Source organism: Cucumis melo, chromosome 1 (assembly GCF_025177605.1).
Source record: "Cucumis melo cultivar AY chromosome 1, USDA_Cmelo_AY_1.0, whole genome shotgun sequence".
Taxonomy (NCBI): Eukaryota; Viridiplantae; Streptophyta; class Magnoliopsida; order Cucurbitales; family Cucurbitaceae; genus Cucumis; species Cucumis melo.
In genome coordinates this window covers 8,392,814-8,418,467 of record NC_066857.1, presented here as the reverse complement: position 1 = coordinate 8,418,467, position 25,654 = coordinate 8,392,814, and the positions used below count along the sequence as shown (strand labels likewise).

General features: G+C 37.3%; 1 protein-coding gene across 1 annotated transcript; it reads right to left on the bottom strand.

The window, feature by feature from the left end:
* Nucleotides 1-2,358: 2,358 nt before the first annotated feature.
* On the bottom strand, nucleotides 2,359-24,134 carry LOC103500395 (DEAD-box ATP-dependent RNA helicase 39). Its single transcript, XM_008463679.3, has 9 exons — nucleotides 23,426-24,134; nucleotides 22,927-23,022; nucleotides 22,653-22,841; nucleotides 22,349-22,489; nucleotides 21,063-21,203; nucleotides 4,519-4,661; nucleotides 3,862-3,991; nucleotides 3,696-3,744; nucleotides 2,359-3,050 (listed from the first exon to the last, which is right to left on the bottom strand). The coding sequence occupies exons 1-9, from the start codon at nucleotides 23,963-23,965 to the stop codon at nucleotides 2,578-2,580; spliced, it is 1,902 nt and encodes a 633-aa protein (XP_008461901.1). The 5' UTR covers nucleotides 23,966-24,134; the 3' UTR covers nucleotides 2,359-2,577.
* Between the last annotated feature and the right edge of the window lie 1,520 nt (nucleotides 24,135-25,654).

Genomic DNA, 25,654 nt, shown 5'->3' with positions numbered 1-25,654 from the left:
TTATCTTATCAGGTTTTGCGACAATCCATTGGAGCAATGAAGCCATATTTATGCCAATTCATTAATGTATATGCTTTTTTGTAGGTTGTTAGGAATTTTTTTTGTTTAAATGTAATTATTTAAATAGTTTGTTCGTACCAAAACACATTTGTACCAAGTTATTTAAATAGTTATTTACAAAGTTTGTTCGTTTTGTATTGGTTTGTAGTGGTATTTGTAATGATAGGGCGACAAGAAAAACAGGATTCGATAAAAAAGAGGGCTATTGAAAACAGTGACTAAATACACAAATATGACATTTAAATTGAAAAATGAAACTGCCATCGAAAAAGTTTTATTGATATTTAATTAAAATCATGGTAAGTTAAATAATGACAGTTAAAAAGTGTCATAAATCATATATGATGACATTTAATGTCAGTCATATAATATTAACAATGACAGTTATCCTCCGTCATAAAATGTGAACTATGACAGTTATCCTCCGTCATAAAATATAAACAATGATAGTTATTAACTGTCATCGAAAATAAATAATGACAGTTACAACCTGTCATAAAATGTAAATTGTGATAGTTATTAACTGTCATCATAAGTAAATAATGACAGTTATAATCTGTCATAGAATATATCATTCTTGACATTTATTATATGTCACGAAAATCGTATTTTGTGACAGTTTTTTACAACTGTCATAAAATACTTTCCATGACTCCTGCATCAATGACTGCAAAAAACTGTCACGAAAACTTTTAATGACAGCATTTAACTGTCATTGTAGGCCCTTTTTCTACTAGTGGTAATACCCATAATAAGTTCCCTAAATTTATGGGTTGTTACAATATTCCCTCGCTAAGAAACTTTCGTCCTCGAAAGTTTTAGTTCTTGAACAATTTCGAGTATCGAGCTCTCTTGTCATATTCTTGTTCCTAAGTAGCATTGTCAACTTGGTAATTCTAACATAAAATTTTCCTAAGTACAACTTAATGTTGCGCAAAGCTTTGCTTCTCTTGATAAAATATTACTTTTCTCAAATACTCTTCTTTCCTTTACAATTCTCTTTACGAAACTACTCAAACCAAGGAAAATTCCTTCTCTCATTTTTTTTCACTCATCCAAGTGAAACTTAATTCATAACTCTTCAAAAACTACGTTCTATTTTCCAACTTCAAACTTCGACCATAAATAAGGTATTCTCCACCATTTAGCATTCTTTAGAACTCAATAGTTTTACTTTTTTTTTCCTTGATCTAGTCCAAACTCGTGTACAACTATTGGCTTTCTTTAATGAAATCAACTTAGCTAGTTATTCTAAAGGAGTTCGTTATTTCATCACTTAAACTTTAAACTAGCTGTAATTTATCCTTCATGGTAAACTCAAAACAGTTTCTTGAAGTCTCACCGAAATAACTATGCACTAAAGTTTGCTTTGTTCCTTCTCCAATATCTCAATTCTAAACACAATCAAATTTGTTTGATATACTTGAACTTTACCATGCCTTTAGTTCCCTTTAAAACCACCAACATAACTTATTTCTTAGATATCCAGTCACAACACAGTCCATCAGGCTGAACACGTTCTACTCTTTTGCCTATTCAACCACCCCGTTTATTGTGTTTTCCCAACCATGCTCATAAAACCAAACTCAGTGTTAAAATCTTGAAATTTTTAACGACGTCGAAAGCAAAAATAAGCTAAAATTTAAACTTTAACGGGCCATAATATAAGAATGAGCATTTCTAGCCAAGTTGAATAAAGATTCTATGTTAGGTAAAATACAATCTTGGTTTTATAAAGTTTGAAATTGATGTTTATTTGATCTCTAACGTTTCAAAATGAATATTCTGGTTTTTTATGTTTGAAAAATAATTCTAAATTGTTCTTGATAGTTGACATAGTGATTTGAGCAATTCCATTAATCGAATATTGTATTTTTTTTTTTTTAAGGAAAAGGACGTGGACTACTTTTCCTTTGCCACATTTCTAAATTAAACTCCACAGACCATTTTGAACTATTTTTTAAGTTAAGAGGTTCGTTTCAGAACTTTTATTTTAAACCATTTAGACCAACCTTGTCTTTTACTTCGAAAACCTCAAATATAAATTTAATTTTATGTCAATCAATTTGGTCAAATAATTTTGGTTAAAAAATTGCATATATGAAGATTTGACCCAGGGGGGTTGGGTTAAAGAACTTCACTCCTCAGAAGAAATACAAAAGTAGTAATTGTGAATGATAATAATAATTATAAAAAAAAAATCTAAACGCTTTTTAGAAAGCAAGTGATTTTTCATACATTATTCGGTTTTTAAATTTGTTTTAAGATAATGTGGCTTCCATCCACAAAACAGAAAAATTACAATAAAAAGGAAAATGATTGATGGAAAAGAGACTTGGGAAGATTGTAACTGATTTGTACTCAGATTTACACTCATCCAGGCATTTCCCCATTGAGAACTCCTAAAACAATAAATTAGCACTCAAGCCATTTCACATTGAAGAACTAAAACAAAAAATTACCGAAGTTTATATAAATACAACTATGTTGAATTATTATCTTAAACCTGACTTCCACTTAACTGGACACTGATCGTCTCTTATCAAACTGGTTGCTTCGGCCTCTAAATCCAACTACATTTAGTTTCTGACCTGACGATTTGATGGCACTCCCAGGCCGCCTTCTGCTAGCCACTTGCTTCTTCGTTTCGGAAGATGGTTTTCTTGGGATATTCCTCGACGATTTTACAAGCTTAGAAACTGGAACACCAGGCTTCTGGGTCCTTTCTGAATATGATGCTTTTCCAGTTTCACCTTTAGAATGGACACTTGAAGATTTTGGCGCTGATGTTGCTGATTTAGCTCTACTCCCAGTTGAAGCCTTGATCAGTTTTGCATTTTTCGTTTTATGCTCTGTTATACGATCCCGTGCAATGTCTCTCCGCACGCTATCAGCAGTTAGAGATTCCAAGCTCTCATTTTTCTGGATCGCTTCCTCTATGCGAGTAGCCAAAATATCGTCCTTTTTTCCAACCAGGCTCGTCACCTTTCCTACAACAAATGTACAAACAATCCAGTTAGAAAAGAAGTTCACGTGTCTAATAGATTTGTGAATTATCAAAACTTCATAAGTCAAAGACTAAATATACACAAACTTCAATGTTAAGTAATTTAGCTCAAAAAACTTCCACCTTATTGTGTCAAACTGTCAATTCTACCTAATATTTCCTATTCATCAAATTCAACCTTAACATGTGGAAAGGGTGAAGTTTTTTGTACCTTTAATAAATTTAGTACTTTTTTTTGGATAAGACAATCAATTAATTAATTTAGACTAATGGCTATAAGAATTATTATGGTTGGATGAGGCTATTTACTTTTGTAAGTCGATTCTTCTCATCACACTTGCTACTTATTTTATTTACAAAAGTGGAGACAAGGGATTGAACTTTTGACCTTTAGGAAATAAGGTCATGTCAATTACTGTTTGAGTAAAGCTCAATTCAAGTCACACTTGTTACTTTATAGTTCAATTTGGAAATTCAGTTATTGAATTTCAACACATTTTCACTGATTTTGTGGTTAGGCTCAAGTATTTTCCTTCCTAGTCACCCAATGAGTGGACATATAGTTAAATCCATGTGAAATAACAGAATTACAAAATATCAAGTACATCACATAGAGCAAGCAAAAAACCTTTTGCACCCATGCGAGCGGTTCTTCCAGTGCGATGAAGGTAGTCGATCTAAAAGGCAAAACAAAATATCATTTATAAGCTAATTAGGCAAGATAATGAAAAGTATAGCCATAGAAAGAAGTGAAAATAAACAATCCAAACTGTTCAAAAGATAATAACTCCTACAGAATTAGAAGGAAAATCAAACATGATGACATGATCCACATCCAAGTCCAGTCCTCTAGCAGCCAAGTCTGTGCAGACTAATGTAGGACAATCGCCATCATCACTCTTGAACTTCTTGAGATTCTCAACCCTGATTTCAAAAGACATGTGCAAATCATGGGTTATGACATTTGTGCTTAAGTCCTACGATGACTGGTTTTAAAGAAATCTTCATTTGCTCTTTTTTCCTATTTCAAGTTCAGAGATCTAATTTCATTCCTCCGACAGTATTAAAACAGTATACCGTCTAATTTCATTCCTCAGACAGTAATAAAACAATAAATGGGGAAACTCTGCTGCAGGTTTAAATCTGTTGCTTCTTGATCATTGTAGACAAAAATATATCTATGCGTATGAAAATCTGAATTTGTTTGCTGTTTTTTTCCATGTACGTCACAGCAGTTTCTTTATAATTTTTTGTATCAACGAAAATGTATGTTTTCTTCTGGAATAAAAAAACTCCCACCAATCCAGTACACTAAATGCAGCCCAAAACGAACATCAAGAAACAGCTAGAAACATTGTCAATAAGTAGAGTATATTTTATAAGATTACAATGGAGTTCATTGGAGTATATTTTATAAGATTGCAATGGAGTTCATCGTGGAAATTCCTTACCTCTTCTGTGCAGGCACCTCTCCGTGGTAATTGACTGTAGAAATTTGATTTTCACCAAGAAAATGATCCACAGCACGGCTGGAATTTAGAGTGTTGCAGAACACCATTACCCTATTTCCTTTTGCCAAACTTGGTTCAAGAACCTGCATCATCACGAAATAACAAATATGAAGGCCAGTGCAATAATTCAAGCAGATAATATGATCTTCAAGACTTCCAGCCTTTTTGCATGTATTTTGTTAGTAAGGATTTGGCAGGTTTATAATTTCTTTCCCTATTGCTTCGTTTGTCAACTATTTGTCCCGCCCCTTTTGATACCATATGAGTTTTAGCTTTAATTTTGAAAAATGACTAATTCCAGTAACAGAAACAAAGTTTTTTCAAATTACGTTGTTTAGTTTCCATAATTGCCATGGATTTTGAAAACATTGTGATAAAGTAGATTGTAAAACAAAAGAAACTCAAAAGTGCAAGTACTGTTTATAAGATTAATTTCAAAAACCAAAATATAAAAAACTAAAAGGTTATCAAACAAAGTCTTAACAATAAGACTTAATGCATACGATAGTATTTAGAGCCTCTTTTAGTACTTTCTAAATGCTTAGAAATACTTGTGTTTGTAATTTACAAACACTTCTTTGAACATTTAAAATATCATTTCAAACAGACCTTTGTTGCATAAAGGTCAAATACATTGAGCAAATGGAGAACTGCCAAAAAAAAAGAAAAGAAAAGAGGGTCTAGAGGAATTTGAGAATACTGACTGATATCGAAAGACAACTGGAAATGCAAAAAGAGTGAGAATCAATCTTATACAGATTACTTCTTACAAACTCAGATGAAGTAATTACTTTAGGTGAAATCAGTGAAAATCTTCAAACGTTAAATAGGACAGATGAAACTTATGGATAAGTTCAGTTCCAGATGTTAAATTTCAGAATCATGCCAGTTGGCAGTTACTTCTACATACTATATAGAATTTTAACTCCCAAGGTCCACTTTGTAATCCTGGCTCAATAAAATTCGAGTATTTTAGCTTTTTGCTATACTGATACCCATTTATGGTTTCCCTTTCTTTTCCTTTACATCTCATATCCACTGTTAACTCTTGAACATTTCTTCCTCTTCTGCATGGTTTTGTAATCTACATCAAGAATCTTTTCTGTTGCTCAATTGTGAGAAGAGTTAGGGATGGCAATTTGATCAGAAAGACTTAAAATTGAATGTTGTGATCTGTTAGACCCCCAATATTACATAAATATAAAAGAAGGGGCAGAAAAGGGATTTGACAGTGCTGATGGTTATTCTGGGAGCAGAGAGAGAAAGAAAACATCAATGTGGGACCTCTGTGGGATTATAGAGAATGTTCAGTTATTGCTGTTTTTAGGTTTTATATTGACTTTTTGGGTGAAAGCATTCATAGGAGAAATTTCCAGCCTTCTCAAAGGTGCTGGACATTATTGTTACTGTTTTCTGGACTACTTGGTATCAGTTTATGTATATTTGATCTTTATTATCAATATATTATATCGGAGTGCTGCCTCTGTTTTGTCTTGTTGGGAATCTTCTGCTTAAGAATCCTAACAAATTGGTAACAAAGCCTTAACATCCTGGGAGAACAACGTCTATGGCTCGAAAACAACAGGAAGAGAGTATGGAATCCAATGAAAAGGAAGTTAAGGAGTTGAGAGAGTTAACTGATCGGATTAAACAAAAGGGATGGAACAACTTACTGAGAAGATAAAGGAGAGCACGGCCATGAGACATAGAGAAGAATCTGGAACCCCGGACGCTTCTGTATTAAAGAAAAAAAGGGAAAATGGAAGAAGGGAAATCTGAGCCATTGATGGAAAATGTGACTTCAGATAAAAGAAAATACAAAAAACTTGAGATGCCAATCTTCAATTGGGTGAACCCGGAATCATTGGCATATCAAGCAAAGCATTTCTTCAACTTAATGACTTAGCAGAGAGTGAGAAAGTAAAAGTGGCAGTGGTAAGCTTTGGGCAAAAAGAAGTCGATTGGTCCTATTGGAATAATAATAGGAAGGTCACATCCTGGGAAGACCTTAAACAGAAAGACCTTAAACAGAAAATGTTCGACCACCGGCTGAGGAAGGTAGTTTGGGGGCCAGACTAATCCATATCCAAAAAGATGGTTCCTATGGAGATCATGTGAAGAAATTTCTGAAGTATTCAGCTCTCTCACCAAACATGGCAGAAAGCACATTTATGGATGCCTTTGTGATGGGGCTGTCACCGGAACTGAGGGCAGAGGTGGTAAGTCGGCATCCGAAGAAGAAGGATGAATGTATGAGAGAAGCCCAGTTGGTGAACGATCACAAAAATCTGGCTTTGAATGAGTTGGGGCTTCAAGGGGCTAATACGATGAAAGCCCAGCTGACGAAAGCCCCTATACCCCAGATGGAAAAATCTGAATTAAAAGACAAGGAGACCCAAACCAGACAAATAACTCTAAACACACGTGGGAATTTCGTAAAGAAAGAAGCGGGGGAGGCATCGACGAAGAGACTCTCAGATAGTGAGTTACAAATGAGGATTGATAAAGGTCTGTATTTCAGGTGTAACGACAAATGGTCACAAGGACACTGGGGCAAGATGAGAGAGAATAGAGAACTGAGGTTGTATATTACGAATGTCAAAGTGGAACTCGAGGAAGAAGGAGAAGTCAAAACAGAGGCTAATGAAATCGTGGAACTGAAAAATTATGGAGCTAGGAGACAATGTGGAAATCTCCTTGAGGTCCTTACATGGTTTTTCCGACAAAGGGGCCATAAAACTGAAGGGAAAAATAAAAGGGATAGGTGGTGATTTTGATCGACAGCGGAGCCACGCATAGCTTCATTCATCAGAATATTGTTCGGGAGTTAAACTTACCAATGATGGAAGGATCCTAGTTTGGGGTAACGATTGGTGATGAGAACAGCCATCTTCGGTGACAGGAACAGCCATCTTCGAACAAGGCATATGCAGAAGGGTGGAGCTGGTGTTGACTGAAGTGACTATAAAGGCAAACTTCTTGGCTATCAATTTGGGACAATTGGATGTAATTTTGGGCATCCCCTGCTTGTGCTCGAAAGGGTTTATGAGTATACACTAACCATCAAGGTCGATCGCATTTATGATGGGAGAGAAAACGATCATACTCCATGGGGACTCGTCACTAGTCACAGCTGAGTGTTCTTTGAAAACTCTAACTAAATCATGGGAAGAAGGAGATCGTGGATATCTGGTGGAAGTGCAGAACCAAGAAAATGAAAAAAGCGAAGAGGCAGAAAGTGAAACGAGCGAAAGAGGAGAAGAGGAAGGTCTCCTAATGATTCAAGCATTGTTGCATCACTATAAAGATGTTTCCGAAGCACTGGGAAAACTACCATCGAAACGTGAAATGGATCATCGAATATTAACCTTGGAAGAATAGAAACTGATTGATGTCAAAATACAAATATGGCCACACACAGAAAGAGGAAACTGAAAAATTGGTGATGGAAATGTTGAAGGCTAAAATAATCAGACCAAACCGAAGCACTTATTCAAGTCCAGTCCTCTTAGTTAAAAAGAAGGATGGATGGTGGAGGTTCTGCATTGATTATCGCAAATTGAACGGAGTACTGAAAAGGTAAGTTCTCTCCCTCCTCTCTCCTCTTACCCACCCTCCTCTCCTCTCACTCCAACCACAGCATCTCCGGTCATGTCTTCTCCTAACTCCCTAAGCGGCCCTCACTCCGAAGCCCCAGCACCATTTTTTCCAAAAATGGAAGTTAAAAGTTGCAAAATTGTTGACTCTTTCTACTACATATGGTTCGAAAAAGGCGGTTCCACATTGAAGATGTAGATTTCCAGAAAATCATCCGTCTATCCAAGACTCAATTGGAATGGTTCATTATTTCAATAGCGGTTCTAGTCAAAGAATCAGCCTAGAAGTTCTTCAGCAAATCTGGGAATGATGTGCTGCAATAACAAGACTGTCCAAGTTCTTAACTCCATCTGGTTGGTTCATAAGGTGTGCTGTTCGTAGTACCTCTGGAATACAATCCTTCATCCATATTTACTAAGGAGAATCGTGGCAAGGTTGGTTTTCCTTTCATGATATGATCAGGTCCTTTTTTATGACTCATAATTACACCTCATGGCACTCCTCTCTCCAATTCGAATCTGCCCATTCAAAACCGCAGGCCTCCCTTCTCTCAAAGTCAGGTTCAAGTTAGGCAGACAAAGTAAAGTTTCCAAAGAAAAATATATACTCTATTTTCACTCCAGGAAAACAGAGCTTGGCTTTTACCCCTAGAAATCTTACCCACTCTCTTAAGAAAAATCATTCTGCTTTGCAACCAGAAGATAAATTTTGGGTGTGGAAAAGTTAAGACATTTTAGATATCTTCTGGGTGTGGAAAAGTTAGACATTTTCGAGGAAGATTTCAATAACCCATGGGTTCTAAATAGACTATTCATTTTTTATGATTGGAAGGACATTGTGTCACATCTAGAAGGCCTATTTCAAGCCAAAATCAGTGTCAATCCTTTATTTGGAGACAAAGCCATCATTAAAGTTACCCAAGGAAGAATTGAAGACATGATTTATGCTCAGGGTAAATGGTTCAATTACGGAAAATTTCAATCTGTTATTCGAAAAATGGAACGATGCTAAACACAACAAATCAACTCTTATTGAAGGTTTCGGAGGATGGTTGTCAACTAAAAATCTTCCTCTCAACTTATGGAGAAGAAATATTTTTGAAGTAATTGGGGCCTACTTTGGAGGATTGGAAAGTATAGCTCTAGAAATACTTAATTTGATAAAGTGCTCAAAAGCAAGAATTGAAGTTCGAAAAAATCTGTGTGGATTTTTACCAGCACCTATAGAAATAAAGAGGGAGACCCGTGGAAATTTCTTCCTTAATTTTGGGGATTTTGAACCATTAGAAGTCCCTGTAATTGTTTAACATGACTTATTTCTTAGTGATTTTTCCAATCCTATTGATTTATGTAGACTAAATTGAGTAATTATTGATGAAGAGCTACAAGGGGATGGCCTTCCAGAGAATTGGAACTTCCTCAATCAAAATGCTCCATCCATCTCAAGGAACCCATTTGAGGCACAAAGGAAGCTGGGGGGAAAAGATGAAGATCTTGAATGGCCAGAAAGTGAACCTGTCCTTAAATCTCTGCCGGAAAAGCCCTGTTTCAGAGGGAATAATTCAAATCAGCGTGCAGATGGTCTTTTAACACACTTAGAAGACGAAAAGGCAGCACCAGAAGAGAGAGAAAATCAGTCCTCGAAGATTGAAAAGATAGCCAGCCTGCCATTTAATGCTGCAACAAACGGTTTATCAAGCTCTCCCCACTCAGATTCTCTCCAACTTAATATAGCAGCCGGCAGCCATGTTGTAGAAGAATTAAATGTGAGGCCAGCTTTACAGCCCCAATTCTTTAATTTTGATGAACCCAAGCCAGACAGCTGTAGCAAAAAGGAAGTGGGATCCACTTTTAATGACTGTAATTTTATTATTCCGGCAGTTGAAGAGGCATTTTGTAAATTATCAAATGAGGGGAATAAAGAAAAAAGAGCCCACTTCAATAACTCTTTGAGTAATAACAAATTTTGCCCAAGGGGTCAAGTTTCTTCAGATTTCGGTTTTTCTAACCGTTTCAAGAATGCCAAAGGTAGTAAAGCCTCTCATGTTCCAAAAATTCTTAAGCATTCTATCCGCAAACAAACTTCCTTCGACAATGTGTGGACTGCCGTTCTAAAATCTGAATTTAGTGGGGTTTGTGATCTTAAAAATCCCTCTTTGGACTCTCTTCGGAACCACCTCAGCAAGCACTCTGTTTCTGCCAATAACCTGGATCTTCTGGAAGTGTACAGCTCTAAAATTCAGGTTCCAGAATGCTTCATCAGGTCAGTAAATGTTGATTCTTCTTCAAGTGTCTCAATTTTCCATCCACCATCTCTAATTCAAAGGCATCTTTTCTGTGAGGCTGCCCAAGATGATTTTTCTCTCAAAAACCAGCTTGAATTTTCCTCTCCAATCAGCGTTAGTAGTGAAGATTCAGTTGATTCCAGCAATAAGGTTGACCTTAAACTAGACTCAGAAATTGAAGGGGCGGACCTGAACGCTTTGTTCAATGATGAGGAATTTCCCTCTAATAAAATTCCAATGGATTTGCCTAAAGATTTGGTATCTATAGTAAGTGATTGTGGTCTTATTCTGGCTTAATTTAGAAGTGCAGCCACCTTTTCCTTCTCCAAGCCATTATGAAGATTGTTTCCTGGAACACTAGGGGTTTGAATGATTCCTCTAAACGTGCAGCACTCAAAAAGTTTATCAAAAATTGTAATCCGAATGTAGTCATAATTCAAGAGTCTAAGAAGGATACAGTGAACTCAGTTTTCATAAAATCACTATGGAGTTCTAAGGATATTGGCCGGGATTTTGTGGCTTCTGTTGGTTCTTCTGGGGAATTCTTACCATGTAGGACAGGAGTAAAATCTCGGTAACTGAGGTTATTAAAAGGCGCTTCTCTCTGTCTATCAAATGCCTCACTTTAAAGTATGTTGGATTACAAATGTCTATGGCCCTCGTGGATACAGAGAAAGGAAATTAAGTTTGGCCCGAATTGTCTTCCTTAACTACTTGTTCGGCAGTGGCCTGGTGTGTAGGTGGGGATCTTAATATCACTCCTTGGGCCCATGAAATATTTCCAATTGACAGGAGCACTAGAGGAATGTCATTGTTCAATAAGTTATTCGGCCACTCTCATGGAAATTCCATTGCAAAATGGAAGGTTCACTTGGTCTAGAGATGGTATTTCTCCTTCCAGATCATTATTAGACAGATTCTTCATAAATCAAGAGTGGGATGTTCGTTTTGAAAATTCTCGAGTATCACGCAAAGCACGTATCTTCTCAGATCACTTTCCTTTAATCTTGGAGGGTGGTGCTTTTCTTTGGGGTCCCTCTCCTTTTCGGTTTTGTAATAGCTGTTTGCTGTCCAGAAAATGTAATCAGATTATTGCAGAAACAGTGGGTAGTTCAAACTTCCGTGGATGGGCCGGTTTTCATTCTTCATGAACAGTTGAGATCAGTTAAAATGGTAGTAAAAGCTTGGAATTTTGCAGCGCAAGCCAAGGTAAAAGGAAGAAAATCTTGCTGTTAGAATTAGAAAAATATGATTCTGTGGCTGAGTTGTTTGGGTTAAATGAAGAAGAGATCGTTCTAGAACAACACTGCAAGCTGAATTACTTGGCATTTACCAAAATGAAGAGCGTAATTATATTCAAAGTAAGCTCAACTGGCTGCCTTTGGGTGATGAGAATATGGGTTTCTTCCACTACTTTTTAAATGCAAAGAAAAGAAGGAACCTCGTAACAGAATTAAAAGATGATAATGGGGTCGCTTCAACTTCATTCTGCAACATTGAAAGGCTTGGGCTACAATTTTTTCAGACACTTTATACAAGAATTCCGAAGCAGATTTATAGCTATTAATAGCAATTGGTCTTGTGTTTCCTCAGTTCAGAATGTGGCTCTTGTTACCCAATTTTTAGTGGAGGAAATTTTTAAAGCTTTGAAGGCACTTGGCAGCAATAAAGCCCCGGGCCCGAATGGATTCATAGCGGAGTTCCTAATCAAATACTGGTCTAATTTCAAGGATATCTTCAAATCCTTAATGGATGATTTTCACATAAATGGAAGATTAAATGCTTACATTCAAGAAAACTTCATTTGTTTATTGCAGAAAAAAGAGAATGCGACTCTAGTCAAGGATTTCCATCCAATCAGTCTCACTACCTTAACATACAAGGTAGTTGCAAAGGTTCTATCTAAACGTCTAAAACAAGTTATGGATGCAATTATAAGTCCTATCCAAAGCGCTTTTACTGAAGGTAGGTAGATTCTTGACCCAATATTAATTGCTAACGAGGCAGTGGAAGATTATAAGGCAAAACGGAAAAAGGGCTGTATTTTAAAACTTGATCCGGAAAAAGACTTTGATAGGGTGGATTGAAACTTTTTAGAAAAGACTTTATCTCTAAAAACAAGTTTAGTGGTCGTATAACAACATCATCAATAGGGATACCAAAACCACTTCATTCCTCTCAAACACCCCTTTACAACAAAACAAGTAGCGGAGGTATTGATTGATAGGGTCGTGAGTAAACAAGGAATACCAAAATCAACATTATCAATAGGGATAAGAATTTTTTGAGTAATTTCTACAGCCTTGTTTTCGGCCATGGAAACCATGTTAAAGAGAAGCACTGCCTTCCATCCACAAACTGAACGAGTTAATAGGTGTTTGGAGACTTTCTGAGAAGTTATTGTAATGAGCAACCGGGAAAATGGAACAAGTGTGCCCCATGTGCAGAATTGTGGTACAACACCACCTTTCATAGCTCCACAAAAAACCACACCTTTCCAGGCTGTTTATGAAAGACCTCCTCCGTCAATCATTTCTTATGGACAGAAAAGAACAGTTAATAACAACGCCGATCAACTGTTGATGAAGAGGAACTTAATAGTTAACTAATTGAAAGAAAACTTGGTAGTGGCCCAAAACAGAATGAAAAAGCAAGTCAATCTACATCAGAGAGAATTGACTTTCCACGTGGGGAAGTATATTTAAAGTTGAGACCTTATAGGCAAAGATCTTTAGCAAAGAAAAAAAGTGAAAATCTCACTTCAAAATTCTGTGGACCCTACCGAGTAACTGAAAGAATTGATGAAGTGGCATATCGTCTAGAATTACCACCGGAAACATGCATCCATTATGTGTTCCATATATCCCAACTAAAACTTAAATTGGCCCAAACACAAAGGGTCCAACACTTCTCTCCTATGTTGACTGAAGAGTTTGAATTGCAATTGAGGTCTGAAACTGTCATGGGAATCCAATGAAATAGAGAGACAGCCGCAAATGAGTGGTTAGTGAAGTGGAAGGGGTTACCGGATGGCGAAGCCTCTTAGGAATCAGTACAAGTAATGAAGCAAACAATTTCCCACATTCCACCTTGAGGACAAGGTGAATTTCAAGTTGAGCGATGATGTTAGACCCCAATATCACATACACATAAAAGATGACAGTGCTGATGGTAATTCTGGGACAGAGAGAGAAAGAAAACATCAACGTGGGCCCTTTGTGGGATTGGGGTATTTATAGAGAATGTTTAGAGATTGCTGTTTATTGGTTTTATATTGTCTTTGTGGGTGAAAGCTTTCAAGCTTTCATAGGAGAAGTTTCCAGCTTTCTCGAAGGTGCTGGACATTATTATTGTTACTGGTTTCAGGATTTTTTGGTATCTGTTTGTGTATATTTTGATCTTTATTATCAATATTTTATATCAGAATACCGCCTCTGTTTTGTCTTGTTGGGAATTTTCTGTCTTTCAGGTTAAGAATCCTAACATAATCCAAAGCTTTCTTCCAAAACGATCATATATTGCGAAAAATCTTGTACAGGGAGGCAGTGTTATATTTCACCACCAGTCGAGGGAAAATCAGCTTGTATTCTGGATTTCTTTGTACCATTTTACGATCAAGGTCCCCTTTTTCTTCCATCCAATCAAGCAACATAATTCTCTTTTGAAATTATCTAAAGATTCCCTATTCTATGATTTGTTAACCTTGAAGGCATTTAGTTTTATCATAAAGAAGTGACCAGGCCTAACCATACACAACCATGAGGGGTAGGAAAGCCATCATTATTTGAAGTCGTTTAAAATAGAGTTGTAACTAATCCACAGCCACATGTTCAGATTTCTTAAAAAAAAAAATCCTGGGAATCCAATTTGAAACCTCCAGAAAACCACACTGTCAGGCAAGACAGCTGCCAGTATTAGTGCCACCATCGCCGCTGCCGCCAACACCCAACAAGCCGCCTTCAGACCACACCGACCAGTACTCTCCTCCAACCGCACGCCCCTCAGCTTCCTCCACAGCCGAACAAGCCGCTGCTGAACCCTTCTGTCCATGCGCCGCAGCAAACCCAGCAAAATCCCCATACTGCCCTTGAGTAGCCGCTCCAAAACTAGCCACTCCACTGCTTTTGCGCCCCCGCCGCAAACACTACACATGAACCCACCATCCTTGGTGCAACCGCAAACTCTAGGTCAACCAAACCCACTTCTTCCTCAACACTATGTCCTACCTATCCAACGGTCATCGCAGTGTTGGTAACTTTCATAACCAATCAGAATTTGAAGTTGGTGAGCCCTCGGCCCAATTCAAACAAAAAGTACAAGATACCACCCAATAACAATCGGCTATGTTTCAGCAGCAACTTGCAGTGTTTGAGGTAGCCCTTGGAGCCCCTACACACACATCTAGTCTTGTCATCCCAACCAACTCACCGATGTATTCTAAGAATCTGATAATTTCGTTCCCTAATTTGCCTTCTACTCACATGTCTGGTTCTGTGGCAGAAACTACAGGAGTCTTTATAGTGGAGAAGCTAAATGGTCAGAATTACTTCTCTGTCACAATCCATTAAAATGGTCTTAAAGGGGCGCTACAAATTTGGCTTTCTGACAGAAGAGATACCTCACCCTCCACCAGGTGATTCCCAAGACGTTTTTGGAAAGGGAAAGATTCTCTCATTCAAGCCATATTAATCACTAGAATGGAGCCACAAATTGGCAAGCGCTTGTTGTACGCTGCGACTGCCAAGGATATATGGGGCACGACTCAAAAACTTTATTTAAAGCATCAAAATGCCTCTCGCCTCTATACTCTAAGAAAACAAATCCATGATTGCAAGCATTGTGAATGTCGCATCCTATTTTAACAAACTTCCCCTCATTGATAGGAAATGGATCTTTACAGAGAAATTGTCTACAACTGTCCTAGTGACTAGACGACCCTCTGAGGAAGAGTAAAAATCTGATGTTTCCCGAGCAGAGAGCCAAGCGACTTAAAGAAGTTTAGCGTTTCAAGGAAAATGTCTATTGGCTTAGTGTCAAGTTTGAGTTGGCTGCAGAACACGGCGAAATGAAAAGGTGACATATGTAAAGCAAGAAAATGACCATTGGATGTGAAAGGTCACGATAAATAGGACCAAAGACCAGATAAAAAAGGGAATGACATTTGCTAAACGTTCTACTGAGTTGTTAAGAGTAGATTTCGAAAGCCAGTTGAAGGAAACCACAAGGCAAGAAGAGGAAGCCAGAAGCCAGAAGCTAAGGGGAGAAAGAGTTTAGGCTAAGTGTTGTTGTGAGTGATCCTTATAAAATGAATGTCTATTGTAAATGATTTCACATCCTTCTAAATGAATGCATGTTGTTTATAACATAAGCGTTGAAAATTATGATCTTGACAAACCGGCAAGTATCTTATGAATGTTGTATGAATAGCATTCTTTTGTAATCCTTTCATTGATGTTTGTTGTCATATCTTTGTTATGCGTTGAAAGTGATATGTTGAGCTAACGCCTCTCTTGTAATGTTAGTGTTGTGATGTTAGTGTTGTGATGTTAGTGTTGTGATGAGTAATGATGACTAATCTATCACAAGATGCTAGTGGAGATCCCAGGTTTAAAGCAAAATGCTGGTGAGTGTGAATCCTAAGTCTAGGTGGGTAAATGCAAATGAAAGTGAATCCTCGGTCTGAGCGAGTATGAGATGTGTTCTTGAAATGCTAAATGCTGGTGAAAGTGAATCCTAGATCTAAGCGAGAAATGATATGTGAAGACACTGATGAAAGTGAATCCCAAGTCAGGGAAGAGATTGAAAATTACAAGACACTAGTGGAAATCCCAGGTAAATCACGAGAAGCTGGTGAGTGTGAATCCCAGATCCCGGTGATGAGTAGCGACTGCTCTGATGGCTTGAATCGCGTGGAATCGTTGTAATTGTCGTGGTTGTGTTTGATGCGATAAAAAGCTCAAGTTTATGAAGCTTAAAGTTGTCGTTGATGTTGTTACTATTGTTATTGTTGTTATTTAATCTATTGTATTCCCAAAAACGTTTTCCTAAACCCATCACTCACTAACTAAGTCTTCAACTTACGTTTTAAGTTTTCCCTCCCAGGTTGTCAGGCATAGAAGCCAAGTAAAGGAGGGAGAGGAACGATTGTTATGCGAACTTGTTTGGCGTTCAAGCCATGTCATCTTCCTAGCATCTAAGGAGTCAGTGGGTAAGAACTTCACTCCTTAACGCTAGGGGCTCCCACTCAGACCGAAGGAAGGTCGTCCAACGCATTAAGGTTGGAGAGGCTGAAGATGATGAGTGTGAAGGAACTGAGCCAAAGAAAGGAAGCCCTGAAGGTTGTCCCTGAAATGGTTTATGGGCAACTGAGGAGAAGGATGAAAATGAGGTCTTTACACCTCTAAATACCCCGTTGTAAGGAGCAACATTGGGGGGGGGGGGGGGGGGGTAGAGAAAGAAAAGTGGATCAGAACTCAATTTTAAATTTTATGCCTAGTGAGAAAAAGAATGTAACTGCTAAGTTGGACTTTGTGTAAAGTGTCAAGTTAATAAAAAGAGAAGTTATGTTTATTCGCTGCTTATTTTTTGTACTTACCGCTTAGTAATGAATTTCTTTGTTGTGACAAGAGTGCTAAGCGATGGAGTAAGTCTAAAGGTTGTAGATTTTTCCGCTTTATTGAATTAAGTCTCTAAGGTTTGAGGCAAAGGCCATGCGATTAAACAAGTTGGAGTAAGTTGTTTCACTAACTAGATGTTCATCGAGTCATCTCCAGTGAGATACGCAGCGAGTGTCTAGGCGACATGTCCTCCATCTGGCCGTGGGAAGTGGCATATGGGGCAGGGCGTGACACCTATACCCAAAGCTCGATGTAGTTCGTGGTCGTATACTGAGCCAAAGACCTATTCCCCCCTAATGGAGGTATGTTCTGAAGTCCGCCTTAAGAAGGACCATACGAGGCTACGAACATTCAAACCACTCTCGCCATTGATTTCGCTGCCTTTAGTGTGAGATCCTCTACTCATAAAGTGAGAAGCACAACAAGAAATCAGTCCCTATCTGTGAGCATTGCAAGAAATTGTGCACACCAAAGAATAGTGTTGGAAATTATACGGTCATCCCCCATGAGGAAAGAAACATTCTCCGAACGACAAACATAATTCAGGACGAGCTTATGTGAGTGAGTCTGCTGGTATCTCTCAACCATCTGGTCTCACTGGAAACCAGAATGATCCTAGTTCTTCCACACTAGGAGCTACTGCTCAATCAAGTATGTCTCAATCCCTCAGTTTTATTAGTGTTGATGGGAAGAATCCCTAGATCCTGGATTTTAGTGTTGCAGATCATTTGACAGGTTCCTCTGAGAATTTTGTTTCTTATATTCCTAGTGCCGGTAATGAAAAAATAGAACTGCAGATGGTTCCTTAGCCAAAATTGCTAGGAAGGGGCAAATTTTTCCCTTTGAAGGACTACCCTTATAGAATGTGTTTAATGTGTCTAGAATTTCTCATAATTTGCTACCTATAAGCAACATTAACGTGAGCTGAACTACAAAGCAACTTTCTTACATGATTTAGTTTCTTTTCAAGACTTGAGCTTGGGGAGGATGATTGGCATTGCCCGAACACAATAGAGGACTCTACCTCCTTCACGATAATGCTACCTCTAATAGCACTTCTAGGACTAGTTTTTTTATTTTCGTACTTCACTACTTCTGAAAAAGATTGTATGTTGTGGCATTCCCGTTTAGGCCACCTAAATTTTCAATATATGAAACATTTATTTCCCCATCTCTCCTCTAAAGTTGATGTGTCTACCTTATCTTGTATTGTGTGCATTCGGGCTAAAGCATCGGGTCTTCTTTCCCTTACAACCATACAAACCAAACCAACATTTCACCCTTATCCATAGTGATGTTTAGGGACCATTCGAGGTTGCTATCGCTCCTGGGAAATGGTGGTTTGTGACCTTCATTGATGAACATACCCGCCTTACTAGGGTCTTTCTCATCTCTGACAAAGCCGAGGTTGATTCCATATTTCGGGACTTAGATCACAATATAGAAATGTAGTTCAATGCAAAAATTGCAATTCTACAAATTGAATGGTTTTGAGTTTCAAAACCATACCCTTAATGAGTTCATGTTCTTCAAAGGGATTATCCCCCAAAGTTTCTGAGCTTACACCCCAACAAAATAGAGTTGCCGAGAGAAAAAACTATCACCTTATAGAAGTAGCTCCTTCCCTTATCTACTTCCCTTTCCTCCTATAGTGGGACAATGTTATTCTTACTGCAGCACATCTTATCAACCGGATGCCCTCTCGTGTCCTCCACCTCTAGATCCCCTTTGAATGTCTCAAGGAGTTTTATCCCTCTACCCGTCTCATTTTTAATGTTCCCCTTTAGGTGTTCGGGTGCATGGCCTACGTTCATAACCATGGCCCTAACCAGACCAAATTCGCCCCTTAGGCTCAGGCATTTGTGTTTGTTAGGTATCTTCTCCATCAATGGGGCTATAAATGTTTCCATCCTCCTTCCCGTAGGTACTTTGTCTCCATGGGTAACACCTTCCTTCAAGATCGTCCTTTCTTTCCCGTTAGCCTGCTTCAGAGGTAAAATATGAGTGAAGAGCCTAACTGTGTGGTTCCAAGTCTACTAGTCCTACTCTTGTTACCTTACCCTTCCCTAACCTCCATCCTCATAACATGGTCTTACCTCCAAACAAAGTTCCCTGGATAACCTACTATAAGAGGAATCTCAGATAGGAAGTAGGTTCCCTACTGCTTACCTGGCTCCGATCCAAGATTCTAAACCATCACGAGATTAAGGTATGACTAATTCTATTGATTCATATGTCGACAGTAAAATGAGTCAGAATAACAGGTTTAATATAGTTGTTCTAGAAGATATGAGTGAAAAAGGAAGTGCTGATGAGATAGAAGTCATGGCAGAAACGATAAGTGATGAGGCTAAACAAGATCGTTCAGGTAACCTTGATGAGTATGATCTGTCTCTTGACATACCTATTACGCTGAGGAAAGGTACCAGGTCCCGCACCAAAACACTCCATCTATAACTATGTCTCTTACGAGAATTTATCTCCCCAATTCAAAGTTTTTACAACCAGTCTTGACTCCACCACGATACCTAAGAACATTCACATTGCCTTAGAGTGCTCTAAGTGGAAAACTGCAGACAAGGAAGAGATGAGAGCACTTGAAAAGAACAGGACTTAGGAGCTTTGTGCTTTACCTAAGGGGCATACAGCTGTGGGATGGATGTAAATGGGTGTTTAAACTCAAGTACAAAGCATATGGAACTCTAGACAGACACAAGGCTAATTTATTGGCAAACGAGTTTACTTAGACTTATGGGGTCAACTACACTAAGACTCATTATCCCATTGCAAAGTTAAACACCGTTAGGGACCTTATGAGGAACGTATAGAGGCAATTAACAGAATTCTGAGGTATTTGAAAACTACTCCTCGTAAGAGGTTGATATTCAGGAAAACTAACAGACGGTGTATTGAGGCCTATACTGATTCAGACTAGATAGGGTTTTTTATGGACAAAAAATTCCACATTTAGGTACTCTACTTTTGTGTGGGGCAATCTCATAACTTGGAGAAGTGAAAAGCAATGGGATTGTGGCCAGAAGCAGTGTTGAAGCTAAATACAGGGCTATGAGTTTGGGGATATGTACGAAGATTTGGCTATAAAAGGTATTATCTCATCTTCGTCAAAACTATGAGGCGCCTATGAAATTATTTTGAGATAATAAGACCGCTATTAGCATCGCTAATAATCCAGTTCAACATGACAGAACCAAACATGTGGAGATTGATAGACACTTTATTAAAGAAAGATTGGACAATGGTAGCATATGCATTCCTTACATTTCCTCAGGTCAACAGGTTGCTGACCTTCTTTACCAAAGGGCTTCACAGACAGAACTTTGATTCCTACGTTAGCAAGTTGGGCTTATTGACATTTATGTCCCAACTTGAAGGGAAGTGTTAGGGTTAGTGGGCTTGTTATGTGTTGAAAGCCCAAAGGAATTCTTGTATTTTATGTGTGTTAGAGTTATTCTTTCCGTTTTTAACTTAAGCTCTTGTTGCCTATTAATCTTCCCCTCTTGTATTATTTGTTGCATAAGTAAATAATAAGAAATCTCTCCACCGTGGTTTTTCTCCCTCTACTATGGTTTCCACGTAAATCTTGTGTTTGTTCTTTGTCGTTAATTTCAATACAATCCATTCAACCCTTCGTCTAGGCAAAAGAAACATGATCTTCAGACAACATATTACATATTCACCTTCCTCCAGCCTAGCGCTGGCTGTCTATTTACGGCTCCACCTCCCAGTGATGCAACTAAACCAGAAGGTTATGCTCGTTATAGAACTAGACCCCATGCTTTATAAAGAGTACAAATTTCCCTATTTCTTAACCTGGTTGTGAAGAGGGTATGAGGCACAAACCAACGAGAAAACCATGAACTTCATGGAAATAAGGAGATTGTGGTCTAAGAATCTAAGCTAATATTTACCAGGACGTCCATAACCAAACTAAGAAGTACCCAAGAAAAAGAATACCATAGTCAGACCTGCAATAAGGCTTCCAGCTTGTTTTCAGAACCAGAAAGTTTGATGAAATCATGACGAGCAGATGCAATCTTTTTATGCAAAGTTGATGTACGTAAATGCACAATGCCTTGAAACTCCTCATCAATCAGCTTTTGAACTGCCTGCAGCAATGGCCAGATCGAATGAGCAGGAGAATTTTAAAAATCAAAATGTATAATGAGACAAGAAATGCTGAAATTGTAAATCAAACCGAATGACTCAACTAGAAAGTAGACAAGGAAACTGATCTCACATATAGAACATATTGTCAAAAGGATTTTAACATTTAACATCATTTTATCAATGCAATTACAAAGAAAGGTTCCATCAGGTTCAGCAGGCCTACCTTGGATTTTTTCTCAAAGTTATCAATCCATACAGATTCGAAGAACAATATGATCTCAACAGGGAGAAAAGAATTCTATTACATCAAAATTAAAATTGTTAGTGCTCCTTGATTAATAATTGGCTTGAAATTTTCCTTTATTCGCTTTATAGGTGTTGTTCCTTTTTGTCTCATTTGTAAGACTGTATGATAATATATCTTTGTTTTATTTTGTACATTTCCAATCTTTAGTAGTTGGTTGTGTTGGTTTTTAGGCTTAGTAGCTGTTTTTCAGGGAGGCACCTTGTTGGTGGAGCCACACCCTTTTGCAGATGGCGTGAAAAAGAGATGGAGACATTGAGGGAGAGTTTCAATGCGTAATCTTCCGCAGAAAAGAAGGATATTGAGTTTAGCAGAGCCTAAACTAAGATAATCTTCAAGGTGATGGAGGCATGTCTTAGGGTATCTTAAGTCATTCAACGGTGTAATACATTCCTTGTAGTGTTGATGTAAATTTAACACTATTGATTATCAGTATTACTCCTTATTGGACAAGTTTGTCCCCAGATGTAGGCATAGTTTTGTTGAACTGGGTTATCAATTCATTGTTTCTTGTGTTGGATCTCTCGTCACTAGTATATGTCTAAACATTTAGACCTTTTTTTAATATCCACGAGTCCCCGAACCAACTTACACACACCTCGACTAATCTCACAAGACAACCTACCTAACCTTGTAACATTCAGATGTCAAGAAAACTCGTAGGAAATTTATTCCTAGGTAGGTGGCCACCATGGATTGAATCCAAAACCTCTTGGTTGAGTTATTGAGACTATGTCTCCTTTTTTACCACTAGACCAACCCATGATGGTTCTATCTAAACATTTAGACTATTACATATTTTTCAGAAATCATTTATTTCACAATAGCAACTAAGAATACCTTTGTCATTGTTGCAGTGACCAATATAGTTTGGAATCCTTGGTCATCATGTGATGAAGCACGATGCTTTAATGGGCCAATAAACTTGCGAATGTCAGGTCCAAATCCATGATCAAACATGGTGTCTGCCTCATCAAGCACCTACTAAAATGACATATCACAATCACGACGGTGTCACATATATTCAGAAGAAAAATTTACAAAATCAATGCAGGGAACTTAAATTATTCTGGACAACAATATCAGGGAACTTAAGTAATTCTGGACTGAATGCAAAATCAAAACCACAATATTAGGTCCGCACCAAGTATTTGATGTCACCATAGACCATGTTGCCTGCCTGAATATGTTGAAGGACTCTCCCAGGAGTCCCCACCACCATGTCTATTGGATTACTTAATGAGTCCTCTTGTGGCCTTAGCCGACCACCACCACTTACCATGGTAGACCTAAATCGTGCATGATGACTGATAGATTTCGATACACGAAACACCTATTGTAATCATTTGACGTTAATGGGATACTATATAAAATTATATAGCAGAGAATGTAATAAAACCAAGTCAACCTAAAGCTACCTGTTCAGATAGTTCCCTTGTGGGACATAGAACAACAGCTCTAGGACGCCTAGGCTTCATTAACTTACCAAACAATTCTTCATCTCGCCTCAGCAACTGAAAACAAACAAATCAGAAATCGCAAATACTACTTAATTAGTCAACTGGGATACTATAAAACAAGTAAAGAACACACAGTAATCAACATACATACGTCGTCATCCAATAGGTTACACTGCCAATACCAACATCTTATACACAGGGAGAGTAAAAGAAAAAGAAAAAGATCAAACCAATTTGCATCAAAGATGGAATCAGGCAATTCATAGAATAATGTGACAAGATAGAAGATAGTTACTAGGAAAAAAAATCCTTCTAAATGTAGAACTGTACAGTGACAACACGAAGCAAATATCACAACCACTACCAGGCTCCAAATATTAGAAAATAGTTTAGTCTACAACATATTTACGGGAACCCCACAACAAAAATACAGTTGAATTAGAAAAACTAAAAGTACCTGAACAAGGGGTAGCAAGTAAGCCAGAGTTTTACCAGAGCCAGTATGGGAACCCAAAATCACACTCTTTCCTTCCAAAACAGCTGGGATTCCAATGCACTGAATCTCAGTGGGAACTTGAATGCCCATCTCCCTCACAGCCCCCATCACCTCCTCATTTAAACCCAACTCTTCAAAACTTTCAACCAACTTCTTGTTCTTCTTTTCAGACTTCTTCATTTCATCCTCCGCACTTCCCACAGACTGGGACAGAGTGTTTCTGGTTGGCTTAGTTTTAGGAGCAGATTCTTTGAGATGTCTAGTCCTCAGCCTCTCAAGCAGTTGAGAATGCTTCAAGGGTTCAATCACCTGGATTGCTTCCGTGGATTCAGTGGAGGTTGTGGCGGTAGTAGCAGAGGAAAGAGGCCTAAATCCTGAGAAATTTCTGAAGGGTTTTGGTATTTTGAGGAGTGGAAGACATTTAGGAGGTGAAAGACGAGAACTGATTAAGAGGTTTGTGGAGATTGAAAGCGAGAGGAGAGTCCTTCCTGTACCTCCCATGGCGATTTTTTATTCTCAATTGGTGTAAGAAGAAGTTTCGCCTTGAATTTAAGACGGGGCAAAGTGAATGGTAGAGAAGAAAAGAAGTATGGAGGTTTTATTATGCCGCCTCATTGCTCTCCCATCTTCCTAGCTTCATGGTAAGACATTGCTAACTAAAACCCCTGATATTTTGGATTTTTTTCCGAAAGAATAGGGATTTAAACGCAATTGGGTTTTTTGATGATTGTCGCGAATATTTGACCTCAATGAAATATGACTTTTATATTTTAGGGTTTAACAAGAGAATATACCAAAATTGTAACAAAGTAAAAGTCATTTGGCTTCAAATTTTGTTAGTTTTATTGTTAATTTATGTTATTGTAGAAAATTGAACATATTTAATTTTAATGGAAAGTTGAACATTTTAATTTTAATGGAAAATTGAACATTTTAATGGAAAAAACCGCTATTCCGGAAGTAAAATGATGAAATGAATGTCAAAGTTTGATATTCGGCAAGAAAATAGGTGAAAATAGGAGAAAATTTTGTGTTCACTACTTTTTATAATTGTTAGTACTTAACATGTGCGATGACGATGATATTTCAAACTTTTTGCGTTAATAGTTTAATAAAAGATACATTATTATTGTTATCACTAATATTATTTGATAATTAGTTTATTGAAGAAAAAATGTTTGTATAAAAGGTATTCCAAAATGGAAATGAAAAATTGAAGATGATTAAAAGTCATTTTATGCTAACGTTTAATATATTCTATAAGATATAATGTATTAAAAATAATCTTGCATAAAAAAACTTCGCTTTTTAACAAAATATGCTACTTTCATTTTGAAAAATATACAATTTTTTCAAAGTTTATATCATTTTTTATTAGGAAGAAGAATGTATACATTAAAGAAAACGTGAAAACATCTATTAAATGGAAGAGATTAGTTTATGCAATTGAGATAATTTTTTTTAATCTATCGTTGACGTTTAAAATCAAATTAAAAGTTATTTTTCAAATATATCAAAACATATATTTATTAAAGCACTTACTTTATAATTTATTCTAGGAAGGAAAAAATAAAAAAACTTAGTGCACTTGTCTAATATCTCATATTCATACCAAATGAATAAATTCTTTGTCAAGAAGAGAAAAAACAAAGGTTAATTTTCATACATATAACAAACTACTAAAATATTTACAACCGTGTAACAAAATCTACAAAATTAGTCATTTTTTAAATATTCAAGGTTTGCCCTTTTGTCTTTTTTCTGCTCCTGCGATTTCTTTCCTTGACTTTCTTTCTTTCCTCTTTTCTTTTTCGCTGCGATTTCTTTCCATCGTCTTTCTTCTTTTCCTCTTCTTTTTTTTACGTCATTTAGATTTGAGTAACCAAATCTGATTTTTTTCTATCGTTTTTCTTCATTTTCTTTTTTTTCGTTGCAATTTCTTTCCAAAATCTTTCTTTTTTTCCTCTTCTTTATTTATGTTGTAACTAAATCTAAAAAATCGTGTAAAAAAGTAAACGATCGGTAGACAAATCTAAACGATCATGTACCAAAAGAATTAACAAAATCGTTTAGCCAAATCTAAACGATCACAACCAAAGAATCTTGAAAAAAATAAACAATCGTGTCAACGAATCTAAACTGATCGTGTACCAAAAGAATCTTGAAAAAATTCGTTTAGCCAGATCTAAA